The sequence below is a fragment of the Pristiophorus japonicus genome, unplaced genomic scaffold, assembly GCF_044704955.1.
Source record: "Pristiophorus japonicus isolate sPriJap1 unplaced genomic scaffold, sPriJap1.hap1 HAP1_SCAFFOLD_280, whole genome shotgun sequence".
Lineage (NCBI taxonomy): Eukaryota > Metazoa > Chordata > Chondrichthyes > Pristiophoridae > Pristiophorus > Pristiophorus japonicus.
In genome coordinates, this window is record NW_027252560.1 from 676,829 (window position 1) to 694,628 (window position 17,800).

The 17,800-nt window shown below is 55.3% G+C and overlaps 1 protein-coding gene across 1 annotated transcript in view; it reads left to right on the plus strand.

Moving 5' to 3' along the window:
* The window catches only part of LOC139247673 (sperm flagellar protein 2-like), a gene marked incomplete at its 3' end in the record, with an annotated part of 216,366 nt that overhangs the window by 10,908 nt on the left and 187,658 nt on the right, over positions 1-17,800 (plus strand). Inside the window, 6 exon segments of the mRNA XM_070871758.1 lie at positions 4,784-4,971; positions 6,328-6,496; positions 10,912-10,927; positions 10,930-11,130; positions 12,125-12,252; positions 13,608-13,800. Of these exon segments, the coding sequence (XP_070727859.1) occupies positions 4,784-4,971; positions 6,328-6,496; positions 10,912-10,927; positions 10,930-11,130; positions 12,125-12,252; positions 13,608-13,800 (895 nt within the window).

The following is a 17,800-nucleotide window of genomic DNA, read 5'->3' on the forward strand; positions in this document are numbered from 1 at the left end:
CTGTCTCTCTCTCTCCTCGCTCCCCGTCGGTCCTCGTCTCTCTCTCTCTCGCTCCCCCGTCTGTCTCTCTCTCTCGCTCCCCGTTTGGTCTCTCTCTCTCGCTCCCCCGTCTGTCTCTCTCTCTCTCGCTCCCCCGTCTGTCTCTCTCTCTCTCGCTCCCCCGTCTGTCTCTCTCTCTCGCTCCCCCGTCTGTCTCTCTCTCTCGCTCCCCCGTCTGTCTCTCTCTCTCGCTCCCCCGTCTGTCTCTCTCTCTCGCTCCCCCGTCTGTCTCTCTCTCTCGCTCCCCGTCTGTCTCTCTCTCTCTCTCGCTCCCCCGTCTGTCTCTCTCTCTCGCTCCCCGTCTGTCTCTCTCTCTCGCTCCCCCGTCTGTCTCTCTCTCTCGCTCCCCCGTCTGTCTCTCTCTCTCTCTCTCCCCCCGTCTGTCTCTCTCTCTCGCTCCCCCGTCTGTCTCTCTCTCTCGCTCCCCCGTCTGTCTCTCTCTCTCGCTCCCCCGTCTGTCTCTCTCTCTCGCTCCCCCGTCTGTCTCTCTCTCTCGCTCCCCCGTCTGTCTCTCTCTCTCGCTCCCCCGTCTGTCTCTCTCTCTCTCGCTCCCCCGTCGTCTCTCTCTCTCGCTCCCCGTCTGTCTCTCTCTCTCGCTCCCCCGTCTGTCTCTCTCTCTCGCTCCCCCGTCTGTCTCTCTCTCTCGCTCCCCGTCTGTCTCTCTCTCTCGCTCCCCCGTCTGTCTCTCTCTCTCGCTCCCCCGTCTGTCTCTCTCTCTCGCTCCCGTCTGTCTCTCTCTCTCTCGCTCCCCCGTCTGTCTCTCTCTCTCGCTCCCCCGTCTGTCTCTCTCTCTCTCGCTCCCCCGTCTGTCTCTCTCTCTCGCTCCCCCGTCTGTCTCTCTCTCTCGCTCCCGTCTGTCTCTCTCTCGCTCCCCCGTCTGTCTCTCTCTCGCTCCCCCGTCTGTCTCTCTCTCGCTCCCCCGTCTGTCTCTCTCTCGCTCCCCCGTCTGTCTCTCTCTCTCTCTCTCTCGCTCCCCCCGTCTGTCTCTCTCTCTCTCTCTCTCTCTCTCTCTCTCTCTCTCTCCCCCGTCTGTCTCTCTCTCTCTCTCCCTCCCCCGTCTGTCTCTCTCTCTCTCTCTCTCTCTCTCTCTCTCTCTCTCTCTCTCCCCCGTCTGTCTCTCTCTCTCTCTCTCTCTCTCTCTCTCTCTCTCGCTCCCCCGTCTGTCTCACTCTCGCTCCCCCCGCCCCTCTGTCTCTCGCTCCCCCGTCTGTCTCACTCTCGCTCCCCCCGCCCCTCTGTCTCTCGCTCCCCCCGCCCCTCTGTCTCTCGCTCCCCCCCGCCCCTCTGTCTCTCGCTCCCCCCCGCCCCTCTGTCTCTCGCTCCCCCCCGCCCTCTGTCTCTCGCTCCCCCCCGCCCCTCTGTCTCTCGCTCCCCCGCCCCTCTGTCTCTCGCTCCCCCCCGCCCCTCTGTCTCTCGCTCCCCCCGCCCCTCTGTCTCTCGCTCCCCCCCGCCCCTCTGTCTCTCGCTCCCCCCCGCCCCTCTGTCTCTCGCTCCCCCGCCCCTCTGTCTCTCGCTCCCCCCGCCCCTCTGTCTCTCGCTCCCCCCGCCCCTCTGTCTCTCGCTCCCCCCCGCCCCTCTGTCTCTCGCTCCCCCCCCGCCCCTCTGTCTCTATATGATTGCATCGATAAACGGCATAGAAACAGGATATTCGGCCCAATCAGTCTGCCGGCGTTTATGCTCCACTTGAGCCTCCTTTCCTCTTGCTTCATCTAAATCGATCAGCGTAACCCTCTATTCCCTTCTCCCTCATCTGCTTATCCAGACTCCCCTTAAATGCATCCACACTATTCACCTCAACCCCTCCCTGTGGTAGTGAGTTCCACATTCTCACCACTCTCTGGGATTTCTTGGTGACTGTCTTATATTGATGGCCTCTAGTTATGCTCTTCCCCACAAGGGGAAACATTCTCTCTGTATCTACTCTATCAAAACCTTTCATCATTTTAAAGACCTCTATTAGGTCACCCCTCAGCCTTCTTTTTTCAAGAGAAAAGAGACCCAGCCTGTTCATCCTTTCCTGATATGTATACCCTCGCATTTGTGGTATCACCCTTGTAAATCTTCTCTGCACCCTCTCCAGTGCCTCTATATCCTGTTTATAATATGGTGACCAGAACTGTACCCAGGTTCGATACAGGTTTTGCATAACTTCCCTACTTTTCAATTCTATAACCCAATCCTTGGGTTCCAGTTTTATGGCCTTGCTAACCTGTGTCTCAACTTTTAGTGATTTGTGTATTTGTACTCCGAGATCCCTTTGTGCCTCTACCCCACCTAGACTCGCATACTCCAGGTAATAAATGACATCCCTATTCTTCCAAAAAAATGTAATACCTCACATTTATCTGTGTTGAGTTTCATTTGCCAATTATATGCCCATTCTGCAAGTTTATTAATGTCCTTTAATTTGTTGCAGTCCTCCCCAGTATTGACTATCCCCCCAATTTGGTGTCATCCGCAAATCTGGGGCACCCAGCATTCCCGAGTGACGGGTGTCACAATGTGCGGGCACCCAGCGTCCCCCAGTGACGGGTGTCACAATATGCGGGGCACCCAGCGTTCCCCAGTGACGGGTGTCACAATGTGCGGGGCACCCAGCGTCCCCCAGTGACGGGTGTCACAATGTGCGGGGCACCCAGCGTCCCCCAGTGACTGGTGTCACAATATGCGGGGCACCCAGCGTTCCCCAGTGACGGGTGTCACAATGTGCGGGGCACCCAGCGTCCCCCAGTGACGGGTGTCACAATGTGCGGGGCACCCAGCGTTCCCCAGTGACGGGTGTCACAATATGCGGGGCACCCAGCGTTCCCCAGTGACGGGTGTCACAATGTGTGGGGCACCCAGCGTCCCCCAGTGACGGGTGTCACAATGTGCGGGGCACCCAGCGTCCCCCAGTGACGGGTGTCACAATATGCGGGGCACCCAGCGTTCCTCAGTGACGGGTGTCACAATGTGCGGGGCACCCAGCGTCCCCCAGTGATGGCTGGGAAAAGCTTCAGGAACCTCAGGGTGTCGTCATCATCATCATCATAGGCAGCCCCTCAGAATCAAGACTTGCTTCCACTCTAAAAATGAGTCCTTAGGTGGCTGAACAGTCCAATACGAAACCACAGTCCCTGTCACAGGTGGGACAGATAGTCGTTGAGGGAAGGGGAGGGTGGGACTGGTTTGCCGCACGCTCCTTCTGCTGCCTGCGCTTGGTTTCTGCATGCTCTCGACGATGAGACTCGAGGTGCTCAGCGCCCTCCCGGATGCACTTCCTCCACTTTGGGCGGTCTTTGGCCAGGGACTCCCAGGTGTCAGTGGGGATGTTGCACTTTATCAGGGAGGCTTTGAGGGTGTCCCTGTAACGTTTCCTCTGCCCACCTTTGGCTCATTTGCCGTGAAACATAGAAACGTAGAAAATATGTGCAGGAGTAGGCCATTCAGCCCTTCAAGCCTGCACCTCCATTCAATGAGTTCATGGCTGAACATGCAACTTCAGTACCCCATTCCTGCTTTCTTGCCATACCCCTTGATCCCCCTAGTAGTAAGGACTACATCTAACTCCTTTTTGAATATATTTAGTGAATTGGCCTCAACAACTTTCTGTGGTAGAGAATTCCACAGGTTCACCACTCTCTGGGTGAAGAAGTTTCTCCTCATTTTGGTCCTAAATGGCTTACCCCTTATCCTTAGACTGTGACTCCTGGTTCTGGACTTCCCCAACATTGGGAACATTCTTCCTGCATCTAACCTGTCTAAACCCGTCAGAATTTGAAACGTTTCTCTGAGATCCCCTCTCATTCTTCTGAACTCCAGTGAATACAAGCCCAGTTGATCCAGTCTTTCTTGATATGTCAGTCCCGCCATCCCGGGAATCAGTCTCGTGAACCTTCGCTGCACTCCCTCAATAGCAAGAATGTCCTTCCTCAAGTTAGGAGATCATATTATGGTCACTCTTCCCCAAGGGGCCTTGCACAGCGAGAATTGCTAATTAATCCTCTCTCATTACACAACACTCAGTCTAAGATGGCCTCCCTCCTAGTTGGTTCCTCGACATATTGGTCTAGAAAACCATCCCTTATGTACTTCAGGAAATCCTCCTCCACCGTATTGCTTCCAGTTTGGTTAGCCCAATCTATGTGCATATTAAAGTCACCCATGATAACTGTTGCACCTTTATTGCATGCACCCCTAACTTCCTGTTTGATGCCCTCCCCAACATCACTACTACTGTTTGGAGGTCTGTACACAACTCCCACTAACGTTTTTTGCCCTTTGGTTTCTGCAGCTCTACCCATGAATGAGTTCAGAGTAGAGCATTTGCTTTGGGAGTCTCATGTCTGGCATGCAGACAATGTGGCCTGAACAGTGGAGCTGATCGAGTGTGGTCAGTGCTTCAATGCTGGGGATGTTGGCCTGATCAAGGACGCTAACGTTGGTGCACCTGTCCTCCCAGGGGATTTGTAGGATCCGCCTGAGGAAAAGAGTGTTCGAAGACCAGGCCCTCAAACCTACCACCAAGCTCATGGTCTACAGGGCTGTAGTAATACCCGCCCTCCTGTATGGCTCAGAGACATGGACCATGTACAGCAGACACCTCAAGTCGCTGGAAAAATACCACCAACGATAGCTCCGCAAAATCCTCAGGGTGTCACGACGATGAAGGCCACAATCTGTGGTCCCCGTGAGTGTAAGCTGTGTAAGTGTTTGCTCCGAGTAAAGGCTTGACGTGTGCTTTTCTCTTGTTCTTGCCCCGTAGGACTTGGCAAGACAAGAGAAGCTGGAACACGCAGAGGAGACACGATGGGAACAGGAAGTCCACGAGTGGACAATGGCTGCACGGGCAGAGGAACGATTCCGCAAGCATTATCACATGAGCTGGGAGGTGGTGGAGCACATCGTTGATCTGGCGACCAAGATTGCAGAATACCGTCAGCTCACACTCAAGTACGTGGGATCCCCGGGCAGCTCGGAAATCCACAGCCCTGCAATCATGGAATCATAAAATGATTACAGCACACGAGGCCATTCGCCCCGTCGAGCCCGTGCTGACTCTGAGTCCCACTGCCCCGTCCTTTCCCCGTAGCTCTGCAAATCTTTTTCCTTCAGATACTTATCCAACTCTCTTTTGAAAGATAAAATTGAGTCGGCCATTTAGCACTGAGAGGAGGAGAAATTTCTTCACTCAGAGATTTGTGAATCGTTGGAATTCTGTGCCTCAGAGAGCTGTGGAAGCCGGGACGTTGAGTATATTCACGACAGAGATCGATAGACCTTTGGACTCCAGGGGAATCAAGGGATATGGGGATCGGTGCGAAAGTGGAGTTGATGCAGAAGATCAAGCAGGCTCAAGGGGCTATACGGCCTACTCCTGCTTCTAGTTCTTACCATGGAACACGAGGTGATCTTATCGAAACGTATAAGATTATGAGGGGGCTTGACAAGGTGGATGCAGAGAGGATGTTTCCACTGATGGGGGAAGACTAGAACTAGGGGGCATGGTTTTAGAATAAGGGGCCACCCATTTAAAACTGAGATGAGGAGGAATTTCTTCTCTGAGGGTTGTAAATCTGTGGAATTTGCTGCCTCAGAGAGCTGTGGAAGCTGGGTCATTGAATAAATTTAAGACAGAAATAGACAGTTTCTTAACCGATTTTAAGGGAATAAGGGGTTATGGGGAGCGGGCGGGGAAGTGGACCTGAGTCCATGATCGGATCAGCCATGATGGTATTAAATGGTGGAGCAGGCTCGAGGGGCCGTATGGCCTACTCCTGCTCCTATTTCTTATGTTCTTATGAAATATTTTTGGATTTATGGGGATCGGGCAGGAAAGTGGAGTTGAGGTCGAAGATCAGCCGTGATCGTATTAAATGGCGGAGCAGGCTCGAGAGGCTGAATGGCAGACTCCTGCTCCTATTTCTTGTGTTCTTATTTACAAGAGTTCCTGTCCTACAGGCTCATCAGCCCGCTGGCTTCAGCGGGGTGGGGGACGCGATATAATAAGAACATAAGAAATAGGAGCAGAAGTGGGCCATACGGCCCCTCGAGCCTGCTCCGCCATTTAATACCATCATGGCTGATCCGATCATGGACTCAGCTCCACTTCCCCGCCCGCTCCCCATAACCCCTTATTTTTAAAAAAGGGGACAAGTCCGACTGCGGCAACTACAGGGGAATCTCCCTGCTTTCAGACACTGGGAAAGTTGTCGCTCGAGTCCTCGTCAAGCAGACGGTGGCTCGGTCGCTGAGCACTTTGTGTCTGTATTCTCCGTCTCTCACTAACACATGCGTTTTCCCCCTCAGCTTGATTCCCAACAAGATAATGAATGAGTGGAAGGAGCTGTTCTTCAATGAGCTGCCCATCTATGAGCAGTCAGTCACTGACCCGCAGCCTTCCGAGCAATCGTCCGAGGATAGTGTGGAGCTGGCCAAACAACAACTGCTCAACGCCCAGGATTATGAAGATTACAAGGTACAATGCACCAACTATCATCCCCATCGCAGTGTCTGATCCTCATCATCCCATCCCAGGAAGAAGAGTAGAAACATAGAAATTTACAGCGCAGTAGGAGGCCATTTCGGCCCATCGTGTCCACGCTGGCCGACACGGCCCTCGGTCAGCAGCCCTGAAGGTTACATATAAACCTGTGAACAATGACGGAAAGGTAAAGAGCACCCAGCCCAACCAGTCCGCCTCACACAACTGCGACACCCCTTCTACTGAAACATTCTACACTCCACCACAACCGGAGCCATGTGATCTCCTGGGAGAGGCAAAAACCAGATAACACCCAGGCCAATTTAGGGAGAAAAAATCTGGGAAAATTCCTCTCCGACCCATCCAGGCGATCGACACTAGTCCAGGAGATCACCCTGGCCGTATTCTATTCCCTGCAGCACTTACCGTTATATCTGCTCCATCCAACGAAAGCTCATCCAGTCTAATCCCAATTACCAGCTCTAAGTCCGTAACCCTGCAGGTTACTGCACTTTAAGTGCCCATCCAACAAAAAGTGGTGAGGGTTTCTTCCAGGCAGCGAATGGAAGAGCTATAGTGGTAGGCAATTCAATAGTCAGGGGAGCAGACAGGTGTTTCTGCGGCCGCAGACCTGACTCCAGGATGGTATGTTGCCTCCCTGGTGTCAGGGTCAAAGATGTCACCGAGCGGCTGCAGGGAATTCTGGGGGGAGCGGGTGAACAGCCAGCGGGAATAAGGGGTTATGGGGAGTGGGCAGGGAAGTGGACCTGAGTCCATGATCAGATCAGCCAAGAACGTATAAAATGGCAGAGCAGGCTTGAGGGGCCATATGGCCTACTCCTGCTCTTATTTCTTATGTTCTTATGTGGTTCATATTGGTACCAATGACATAGGTAGAAAGAGGGATGAGGTCCTGCAGGCAGAGTTTAGGGAGCTAGAAGAGACATTAAAAAGCAGGAGCTCAAAGGTAGTAATCTCCTAATTGCAACCGGTGCCACGTGCTAGTGAGGACAGAGCAGATGAGTGCGTGGCTGGAGAGATGGTGCAGGCGGGAGGGCTTTAGATTCCTGAGGCATTGGGACCGTTTTTGGGGGAGGTGGGACCTGTACAAGCCGGACGGGTTGCACCTCAACAGAGCCGGAACCAATATCCTCATGGGAGGGTGTTTGCTAGTGCTGTTGGGAGGGTATAAACTAGCTTGGCAGGAGGATGGGAACCTGAAAATATATTCAGTGGGGAGAGAAGCAAAGCTGGAATTGGGCAGCAGAGAAGTAGAAAGTGAATTTGGAAGACATAGAAACATAGAAAATAAGTGCAGGAGTAGGCCATTCGGCCCTTCGAACCTGCACCGCCATTCAATGAGTTCATGGCTGATCATCACCTGGTACCCCTTTCCTGCTTTCTCTCTATACCCAGACAGAGGATTCAAAGGCTAGAAAATAGACAACAAGGGAGTTTGGCAATACTAAATGGAATATACATTAATGCAAGGAGTATAGGAAATAAGGCGGATGAGCTGAAAACACAGACACTTAGGAGTACGATATTGTAGCTATTACTGAGGCATGGCTGAAAGAGGGGCAGGTATGGCAGCTCAACATTCCTGGTTAGAGTTTCAGATGGGATAGAGAGGAGGGGGTCGCAGTATTAATTAAAGAAACAATTACAGCTGTGAGGAGGGATGATATGTTAGAGGGGTCATCAAACGAGGCCATATGGGTTGAATTGAAGAACAGAAAAGGGGCGATCACACTACTGGGAGTGTACTATAGACCCCAAACAGTCAGAGGGACATAGAAGAACAAATATGTGGGCACATTGCTGTGAAGTGCAAAAACTATAGGGCAGTAATAATAGGGGATTTCAACGACCCTAATATTAACTGGAACAACGTTAGTGTGAAGGGTACAGAGGGTGCGGAATTCCTAAAATGCATTCAGGAGAACTTCTTCAGCCAGTGTGTAACAAGCCCAACAAGGAAGGGGGCGGTTCTGGACTTGGTTTTGGGGAATGAAGAGGGGCAGGTGAAGAGGTATCAGTGGGAGAGCCTTTAGGTACTAGTGATCATAATTCAGTTAGATTTAGGGTAGTTATGGAAATGGACAAAAATAGACCAGGAATAAAAGTTCTCAATTGGGTAAAGCCAATTTTGCTGAGCTGAGATGGGATTTAGCCAAAGGTAAATCAGTGTCAGAGCAGTGGGAGGCATTCAAGGAGGAGATCCTGAGGGTTCAGAGCAAGTATGTTCCCTTAAAGAAAAAGGGTGGGACTAACAAATCTAGAGCCCGCTGGATATCGAGGGACATACAGGGTAGGATAGAGAATAAAAGGGAGGCTTATGACAGATACCGAGGGCTCTATACTGCAGAAACTCGAGAGGAGTACAGAGAGTGCAAGGATGAAATTAAAAAGGAAATCAGGAAAGCAAAGAGAGAGCATGAGAGAATGTTGGCAAGTAAAATCAGGGAAAACCCAAAGATGTTTTATCAACACATTAGAGCAAGAGGATATCTAGAGAAAGAGTAGGTTGTATTAGAGACCATAAAGGAAATCTGTGTGTGGAGGTGAAGATGTGGGTAGGATTCTTAATGAATACTTTGCATCTGTTTTCACAAAAGAGAGGGGTGATGCAGACATTGCATTGAGGGAGCAGGAGTGTGAAATATTAGACGAGATAAACATAGTGAGAAAGAAATTATTAAGGGACTTAGCAGCTTTGAAAGTGACAAGGTGGATGCAGAGAGGATGTTCCCACTGATGGGGGAGACTAGAACTAGGGAGCAAGGTCTTAGAATAAGGGGCCTCCCATTTAAAACTGAGATGAGGAGAAATTTCTTCTGAGGGTTGTAAATCTGTGGAATTTGCTGCCTCGGAGAGCTGTGGAAGCTGGGACATTGAATAAATTTAAGATAGAAATAGACAGTTTCTTAACCGATAAGGGAAAAAGGGGTTATGGGGAGCGGGCGGGAAAGTGGAGCTGAGTCCATGATCGGATCAGCCATGATCTTATTAAATGGTGGAGCAGGCTCGAGGGGCCGTATGGCCTACTCCTGCTCCTATTTCTTATGTTCTTATGTATAAATACAGATTTTTGTTGTTGAAATGATATTAGGCTGCATTGTCTGATGTAAATTGCATGTGTACTCTCTGCCTCTTTCTCTTTCTCTATCTCTCTCCTCTCCTCTCTCTCATCCATTATTTGCACTCCTCCACTCCATCTGTTCTTTTCTCAACATCTGGTTCTTTACACCCACTCTATTTCCTCATTTCTTCCAATGTTCGCATTCTCTCGCGCTCTGCCTTTCTCGCGCGCTCCCTCCCTCCTTCTCGCGCGCTCCCTCCCTCGCTCTCGCGCGCTCCCTCCCTCGCTCTCGCGCGCTCCCTCCCTCCCTCTCGCGCGCTCCCTCCCTCGCTCTCGCGCGCTCCCTCCCTCGCTCTTGCGCGCTCCCTCCCTCGCTCTTGCGCGCTCCCTCCCTCCCTCTCGCGCGCTTCCTCCCTCCCTCTCGCGCGCTCCCTCCCTCCCTCTCGCGCGCTCCCTCCCTCCTCTCGCGCGCTCCCTCCCTCTCGCGCGCTCCCTCCCTCCCTCTCGCGCGCTCCCTCCCTCCCTCTCGCGCGCTCCCTCCCTCCTCTCGCGCGCTCCCACCCTCCCTCTCGCGCGCTCCCTCCCTCCCTCCCCTCTCGCGCGCTCCCTCCCTCCCTCCCTCTCGCGCGCTCCCTCCCTCCCTCCCTCTCGCGCGCTCCCTCCCTCCCTCCCTCTCGCGCGCTCTCCCTCCCTCCCTCTCGCGCCCTCCCTCCCTCCCTCTCGCGCCCTCCCTCCCTCCCTCTCGCGCCCTCCCTCCCTCCCTCTCGCGCCCTCCCTCCCTCCCTCTCGCGCCCTCCCTCCCTCCCTCTCGCGCGCTCCCTCCCTCCCTCTCGCGCGCTCCCTCCCTCCCTCTCGCGCCCTCCCTCCCTCCCTCTCGCGCCCTCCCGCCCTCCCTCTCGCGCCCTCCCGCCCTCCCTCTCGCGCCCTCCCGCCCTCCCTCTCGCGCCCTCCCGCCCTCCCTCTCGCGCCCTCGCGCCCTCCCTCTCGCGCCCTCCCTCTCGCGCCCTCCCTCTCGCGCCCTCCCTCTCGCGCCCTCCCTCTCGCGCCCTCCCTCTCGCGCCCTCCCTCTCGCGCCCTCCCTCTCGCGCCCTCCCTCTCGCGCCCTCCCTCCCTCCCTCTCGCGCCCTCCCTCCCTCCCTCTCGCGCCCTCCCTCCCTCCCTGTCTGCCTCTCGCGCGCTCCCTCCCTATCTGTCTGCCTCTCTCTTTTTCTGTATGTGTGTGTCTCTCTCTCTCTCTCTCCTCTCTCCTTCTCTCCCTCTCCCCCGCCTCCCCTCTCCCCCCTCCCCCCCCCTCCTCCCTCTCTCTCTCTCCCTCTCTCTCTCTCAGGAGATGACTGGGGAATGGCAGCCCCTGAAGAAGGAGATATTCGAGGTCCACCACCGAATAATAACATTCTGGGACATGTGGTTCACCGGATCTTTGAGATAGTCAACCCGACCAAACCACCAACCCCACCGCCAGCCTTCCCCGCGTTCCCCATCAAGGCCTGCATTCTGGGCAAGCTGCATGCGGGCAAAAGCACCTGCCTGAAATACCTGGGGGAAGGTACGTTCAGTAACAGAGCGCATGTGGTGGGCAAAGGGCAGGCATCCATGCCTGTGGTTACCTGCAACTCATACCCTGATACACAAACAGTCTTGATATACCCGCACTGACACACACACTGTCCCGATATACCCGCCCTGACAGTGTCTCGATATACCCACCCTGACACACTGTGTCTCGATATAGCCGCCCTGACGGGCTCCCTGTCCCGATCTCCCCACCCTGACAGGCTCCCTGTCCCTATCTACCGAGTCAGAATGTTGTGGGTTCAAGCCCCACACCAGAGACTTGAGCCCATAATCTAGGCTGACACAGCAGGGCAGTGCTGCGGGAGCGCCGCACTGTCGGAGGGGCAGTACTGAGGGAGCTCCGCACTGTCGGAGGGGCAGTGCTGCGGGAGCGCCGCACTGTCGGAGGGGCAGTGCTGCGGGAGCGCCGCACTGTCGGAGGGGCAGTACTGAGGGAGCGCCGCACTGTCGGAGGGGCAGTACTGAGGGAGTGCCGCACTGTCGGAGGGGCAGTGCTGAGGGAGCGCCGCACTGTCGGAGGGGCAGTGCTGAGGGAGCGCCGCACTGTCGGAGGGGCAGTGCTGAGGGAGTGCACACTGTCGGAGGGGCAGTACTGAGGGAGCGCCGCACTGTCGGAGGGGCAGTACTGAGGGAGCGCCGCACTGTCGGAGGGGCAGTACTGAGGGAGCGCCGCACTGTCGGAGGGGCAGTACTGAGGGAGCGCCGCACTGTCGGAGGGGCAGTACTGAGGGAGCGCCGCACTGTCAGAGGGTCAGTACTGAGGGAGCCCCGCACTGTCGGAGGGGCAGTACTGAGGGAGTGCCGCAGTGTCGGAGGTGCTGTCTTTCAGTGGCTCAGTGTTTGATTTACGCTCCTTTGAAGCTGTTTGGGATGTTGTACTGCCAGTTGTTGCTGTGCTCCGTGTATAATCTGCAGGGTCCCAGCGAGCCTTCATTTAACAGCACCTTCCCTGCCTCCCCCCACAGCCCTGAAAATCCACGTCCTGTGTCCAGACTCGTTGGTTCGAGAGGCTGTGCAGGCCTTCGATGAGGGTGAAACCGTGGATCCCGATGAGACCCAGGAAGACAAAACTGAGACTGGGATGGAGAATCAGGTTGTGTTGATTAGAAGTGCTTGATTTCCAGGTCCCCCCCCCCCCGAACACTTGCCCAGACCAAGTCTCACTCAAGTCCCAGGTTTGATTGCCAGCATGTGGTAAAGGAGCTGATTACAGCTGCAGTAACAGTCGGAGGTTCTCCAGTCAATTGTCGAAATCTCGACTCCCCGATAAACGACTCAGACACCTTCAGATCCGGCAGAAGTTTCTTTAATTTACTTGCGAGCAAGCGAAAGGTCACACTCAGTCAATGGCTAAGTGAACACCTTCCAAATGGTACAATTTCACGAGATATTTATACAGTAAAACCCAAGTTATGGCCTCTCCCTGTGTATTGGCTCTGTCTCGCAGTCAGTGAATACAGATAAAGAGTTAATTACTCCATCCTTGTCCTGACATGGTTTCCAGATATTTCCTTTTGTCAGGGTTATTAGTTGGCCAGCCGGCCATTACTCCATGAGAGTGTGGTAATGAGCTATTACCTGCCTTGCATTGTGTCAGGATTGTCCAGTTTCCTGGTCAGTTATCTTTTTGCATCAAATGGATGAGGTCTCTACAAGAGATAATGGCTGGTGGTTTGAGTACTTCGAAAAGGGTGGGGTGGCATGGAACTGGTGTCGTATTGACAATAGGAGAGCACCATTGGCGGTGGGGGGGCGTACTTGTCTCAGCAGGCCATCAGCCCTTTCAAGCCAGGTTTAGCTGTTTACACAAGCCGACTGCTTGTTGCAGAAATTCCTGGAAGGACCAGGACTCCATTTTGTTTTATATTTAAAAAGGGCACAAAACGACAGTGTGGTATCAGCTTAGATAAAAATACATTTCCACACAGTGCCCACCGGCTAACCCTACTCACTATCCATGCACCATCCCCGGGCTGATGGGTACTGGGTGTGAGGACTCCCAGGCGGAGTAGCTGGCTCACGCACCCACTGAACCATCCTGAGGTACGGCCAGTCCAGGGGGGGAGGAATGTTCCGTTTCAATCTAACCCAAGGCTCCAACTCCTCTTCCCCGCTGCCCCACCCAGCCCTCCCAACCCCTTCTCTCCCTCCCCCCAATCTCCCAACCCCTCCACCCCCCTCTCCCTCCACCCCCGTCCTCACCCTCCACCCCCGTCCTCACCCTCCACCCCCGTCCTCTCCCTCCACCCCCCCCCCCACACCCCCTCCTTCCCTATCCTCCCCATTCCCTCTTCTCCCTCCCCTCCCTTTTCCCCTCCCCTCCCTTTTCCCCTCCCCTCCTTCCTTTTCCCTCCCCTCCCACTCTCTGTCCTCCCCTCCAGCTCTCCACCCACCCTGCCCTCTCTCTGTGGTTGAACACTCCCTTGGATAACTGTGTTGTGTTTCAAGGTTCTGGACGTGGGAAGTTTGGTCCCTGCAGGGTCTGGTGCTGCGAGTGTTGCTGCGTCTGAAGGCCAGGACACTTTGAAAAGTCCTCTTGAGTCTTCTACCAAGGATCAGTACAGTGAACTGTCCAAGAATACATCCAAGGGGCAATTGACAGATCTGATCGAACCAAGTTCGCAAGGAGCCGAATCATTCAGTAAGTCTGGTGAGGGCTGTGTGCAGATACCGTGTGAGGTCTGACGTTGATTCTGAACATACTAAACATAGTATTCGAGGTTCGTCTGACCAGGACTGGACACAGTGCTCAAGGTGGGTCTGACCAGGACTGGACACAGGGCTCAGGGTGGGTCTGACCAGGACTGGACACAGGGCTCAGGGTGGGTCTGTGGGTGTGACCAGGACTGGACACAGGGCTCAGGGTGGGTCTGTGGGTCTGACCAGGACTGGACACGGTGCTCAGGGTGGGTCTGACCAGGACTGGACACAGGGCTCAGGGTGGGTCTGACCAGGACTGGACACGGTGCTCAGGGTGGGTGTGACCAGGACTGGACACAGAGCTCAGGGTGGGTCTGACCAGGACTGGACACAGGGCTCAGGGTGGGTCTGACCAGGACTGGACACAGGGCTCAGGGTGGGTCGACCAGGACTGGACACAGGGCTCAGGGTGGGTCTGTGGGTGTGACCAGGACTGGACACAGGGCTCAGGGTGGGTGTGACCAGGACTGGACACAGGGCTCAGGGTGGGTCGACCAGGACTGGACACAGGGCTCAGGGTGGGTGTGACCAGGACTGGACACAGAGCTCAGGGTGGGTCTGACCAGGACTGGACACAGGGCTCAGGGTGGGTCTGACCAGGACTGGAGACAGGGCTCAGGGTGGGTCGACCAGGACTGGACACAGGGCTCAGGGTGGGTCTGTGGGTGTGACCAGGACTGAACACAGGGCTCAGGGTGGGTGTGACCAGGACTGGACACAGGGCTCAGGGTGGGTCGACCAGGACTGGACACAGGGCTCAGGGTGGGTGTGACCAGGACTGGACACAGAGCTCAGGGTGGGTCTGACCAGGACTGGACACAGGGCTCAGGGTGGGTCTGACCAGGACTGGACACAGGGCTCAGGGTGGGTCTGACCAGTACTGGACACAGGGCTCAGGGTGGGTCTGACCAGGACTGGACACAGGGCTCAGGGTGGGTCGACCAGGACTGGACACAGGGCTCAGGGTGGGTGTGACCAGGACTGGACACAGAGCTCAGGGTGGGTCTGACCAGGACTGGACACAGGGCTCAGGGTGGGTCTGACCAGGACTGGACACAGGGCTCAGGGTGGGTGTGACCAGGACTGGACACAGAGCTCAGGGTGGGTGTGACCAGGACTGGACACAGGGCTCAGGGTGGGTCTGACCAGGACTGGACACAGGGCTCAGGGTGGGTGTGACCAGGACTGGACACAGAGCTCAGGGTGGGTCTGACCAGGACTGGACACAGGGCTCAGGGTGGGTCTGTGGGTGTGACCAGGACTGGACACAGGGCTCAGGGTGGATCTGACCAGGACTGGACACAGGGCTCAGGGTGGGTGTGACCAGGACTGAACACAGGGCTCAGGGTGGGTCTGACCAGGACTGGACACAGGGCTTAGGGTGGGTCTGTGGGTGTGACCAGGACTGGACACAGGGCTCAAGGTGGGTCGACCAGGACTGGGCTCAGGGTGGGTCGACCAGGACTGGACAGAGGGCTCAGGGTGGGTCTGACCAGGACTGGCCACACGGCTCAGGGTGGGTGTGACCAGGACTGGACACGGTGCTCAGGGTGGGTGTGACCAGGACTGGACACAGGGCTCAGGGTGGGTCTGACCAGGACTGGCCACGCGGCTCAGGGTGGGGGTGACCAGGACTGGACACGGTGCTCAGGGTGGGTGTGACCAGGACTGGACACAGGGCTCAGGGTGGGTGTGACCAGGACTGGACACAGGGCTCAGGGTGGGTCTGACCAGGACTGGACACACGGCTCAGGGTGGGGGTGACCAGGACTGGACACGGTGCTCAGGGTGGGTGTGACCAGGACTGGACACGGTGCTCAGGGTGGGTCTGACCAGGACTGGACAAGGTGCTCAGGGTGGGTGTGACCAGGACTGGACATAGTGCTCAGGGTGGGTCTGACCAGGACTGGACACGGTGCTCAGGGTGGGTGTGACCAGGACTGGACACGGTGCTCAGGGTGGGTGTGACCAGGACTGGACACAGGGCTCAGGGTGGGTGTGACCAGGACTGGACACGGTGCTCAGGGTGGGTGTGACCAGGACTGGACACGGTGGTCAGGGTGGGTCTGACCAGGACTGGACACAGGGCTCAGGGTGGGTGTGACCAGGACTGGATTGTATTTTTGAAGAAGTTAGAGTTGGTGGATGAGGGATGATCCAGTACACATTGCCTACTGAGATTCCCAAAAAGCTTTTGACGAGGTGCCGCACAAGAGGCTTCTCTCTCAGATCGGAGCCTCTGGTATTAGTGGGAATATATTGAGCTGGATACAGACCGGGCTGGCAGGACACAGGCAAAGAGCTGTTATAGATGGATTGGGATCTGTTTGGAGATCGGTCACCTGTGGGGTCCCGCGGGGCTCAGTGCTGGGACCGTTGCTTTTTACTATTTCTATTAATGATGTGGAGTCGAGGATTGGCGGCACAATTTGCAAAGTTGCAGTTGATACCAAGATCTGTGCGAGTGTTAGATCTGTATTCAGGCAGATCTTAATGTGTTGGGTGACTGGGCACAAGGCTGGAAAATGATGTATAACTTCGATAAGTGCAATGTGGGCAGGGCAAATGCTCAACATTCATCATCATAGGCAGTCCCTCGAGGAAGACTTGCTTCCACTCTTAACATGAGTCCTTCGGTGGCTCAATAGTTCAATACGGGAACCACAGTCCCTGTCACAGGTGGGACAGATAGTCGTTGAGGGAAGGGGTGGGTGGGTTTGCCGCACGCTCCTTCCGCTGCCTGCGCTTGGTTTCTGCATGCTCTCAGCGATGAGACTCAAGTTGCTCAGCGCCCTCCCGGATGCACTTCCTCCATTTAGGGCGGTCTTTGGCCAGGGACTCCCAGGTGTCAGTGGGGATGTTACACTTTATCAGGGAGGCTTTGAGGGTGTCCTTGTAACGTTTCCTCTGCCCACCTTTGGCTCGTTTGCCGTGAAGGAGTTCCGAGTAGAGCGCTTGCTTTGGGAGTCTCGTGTCTGGCATGTGGACAATGTGGCCTGCCCAGAGAAACTGATCGTGTGGTCAGTGCTTCAATGCCGGGGATGTTGGCCTAGTCGAGGACGCTAATGTTGGTGCGTCTGTCCTCCCAGGGGATTTGCAGGATCTTGCGGGGACATTGTTGGTGATATTTCTCCAGTGACTTGAGGCGTCTACTGTCCATGGTCCATGTCTCTGAGCCATATAGGAGGGCGGTTATTACGACAGCCCTGTAGACCATGAGCTTGGTGGCAGTTTTGAGGGCCTGGTCTTCAAACACTCTTTTTGTTAGGCGGCCGAAGGCTGCACTGGTGCACTGGAGGCGGTGTTGAATCTCGTCGTCAATCCCTGCTCTTGTTGATAGGAGGCTCCCGAGATAAGGGAAGTGGTCCACGGTGTCCAGGGCCGCACCGTGGATCTTGATGACTGGGGGGCAGTGCTGTGCGGTGAGGACAGGCTGGTGGAGGACCTTTGTCTTACGGATATTTAGCGTAAGGCCCATGCTTTCATATGCCTCCGTAAATACGTCAACTATGTCCTGGAGTTCAGCCTCTGTATGTGTGCAGACGCAGGCGTCGTCCGCGTACTGTAGCTCGACGATAGAGGTTGGGGTGGTCTTGGATCTGGCCTGCAGACGGCGCAGGTGGAACAGCTTCCCACTGGTTCTGTAGTTTAGTTCCATTCCAGCAGGGAGCTTGTCGACTGTGAGGTGGAGCATGGCGGCGAGGAAGATTGAGAAGAGGGTTGATGCGATCAACATTCATAAACCTACAGGGAAAGGCAGTAAAGATTGTGGAGATGGAAAGAGATTTGGGCATTCTAGTGCATACGTCCTTAAAGGTACACGAGCAATGTCGTGCAGCGATAACTGCAGCAAATAGGGTGTTGGGCTGTATCCATAGGACAATTGAGTATAAGACCACGCGTACTGTTGTGTCCTTGTACAGGAGCTTAGTCAGGCCGCA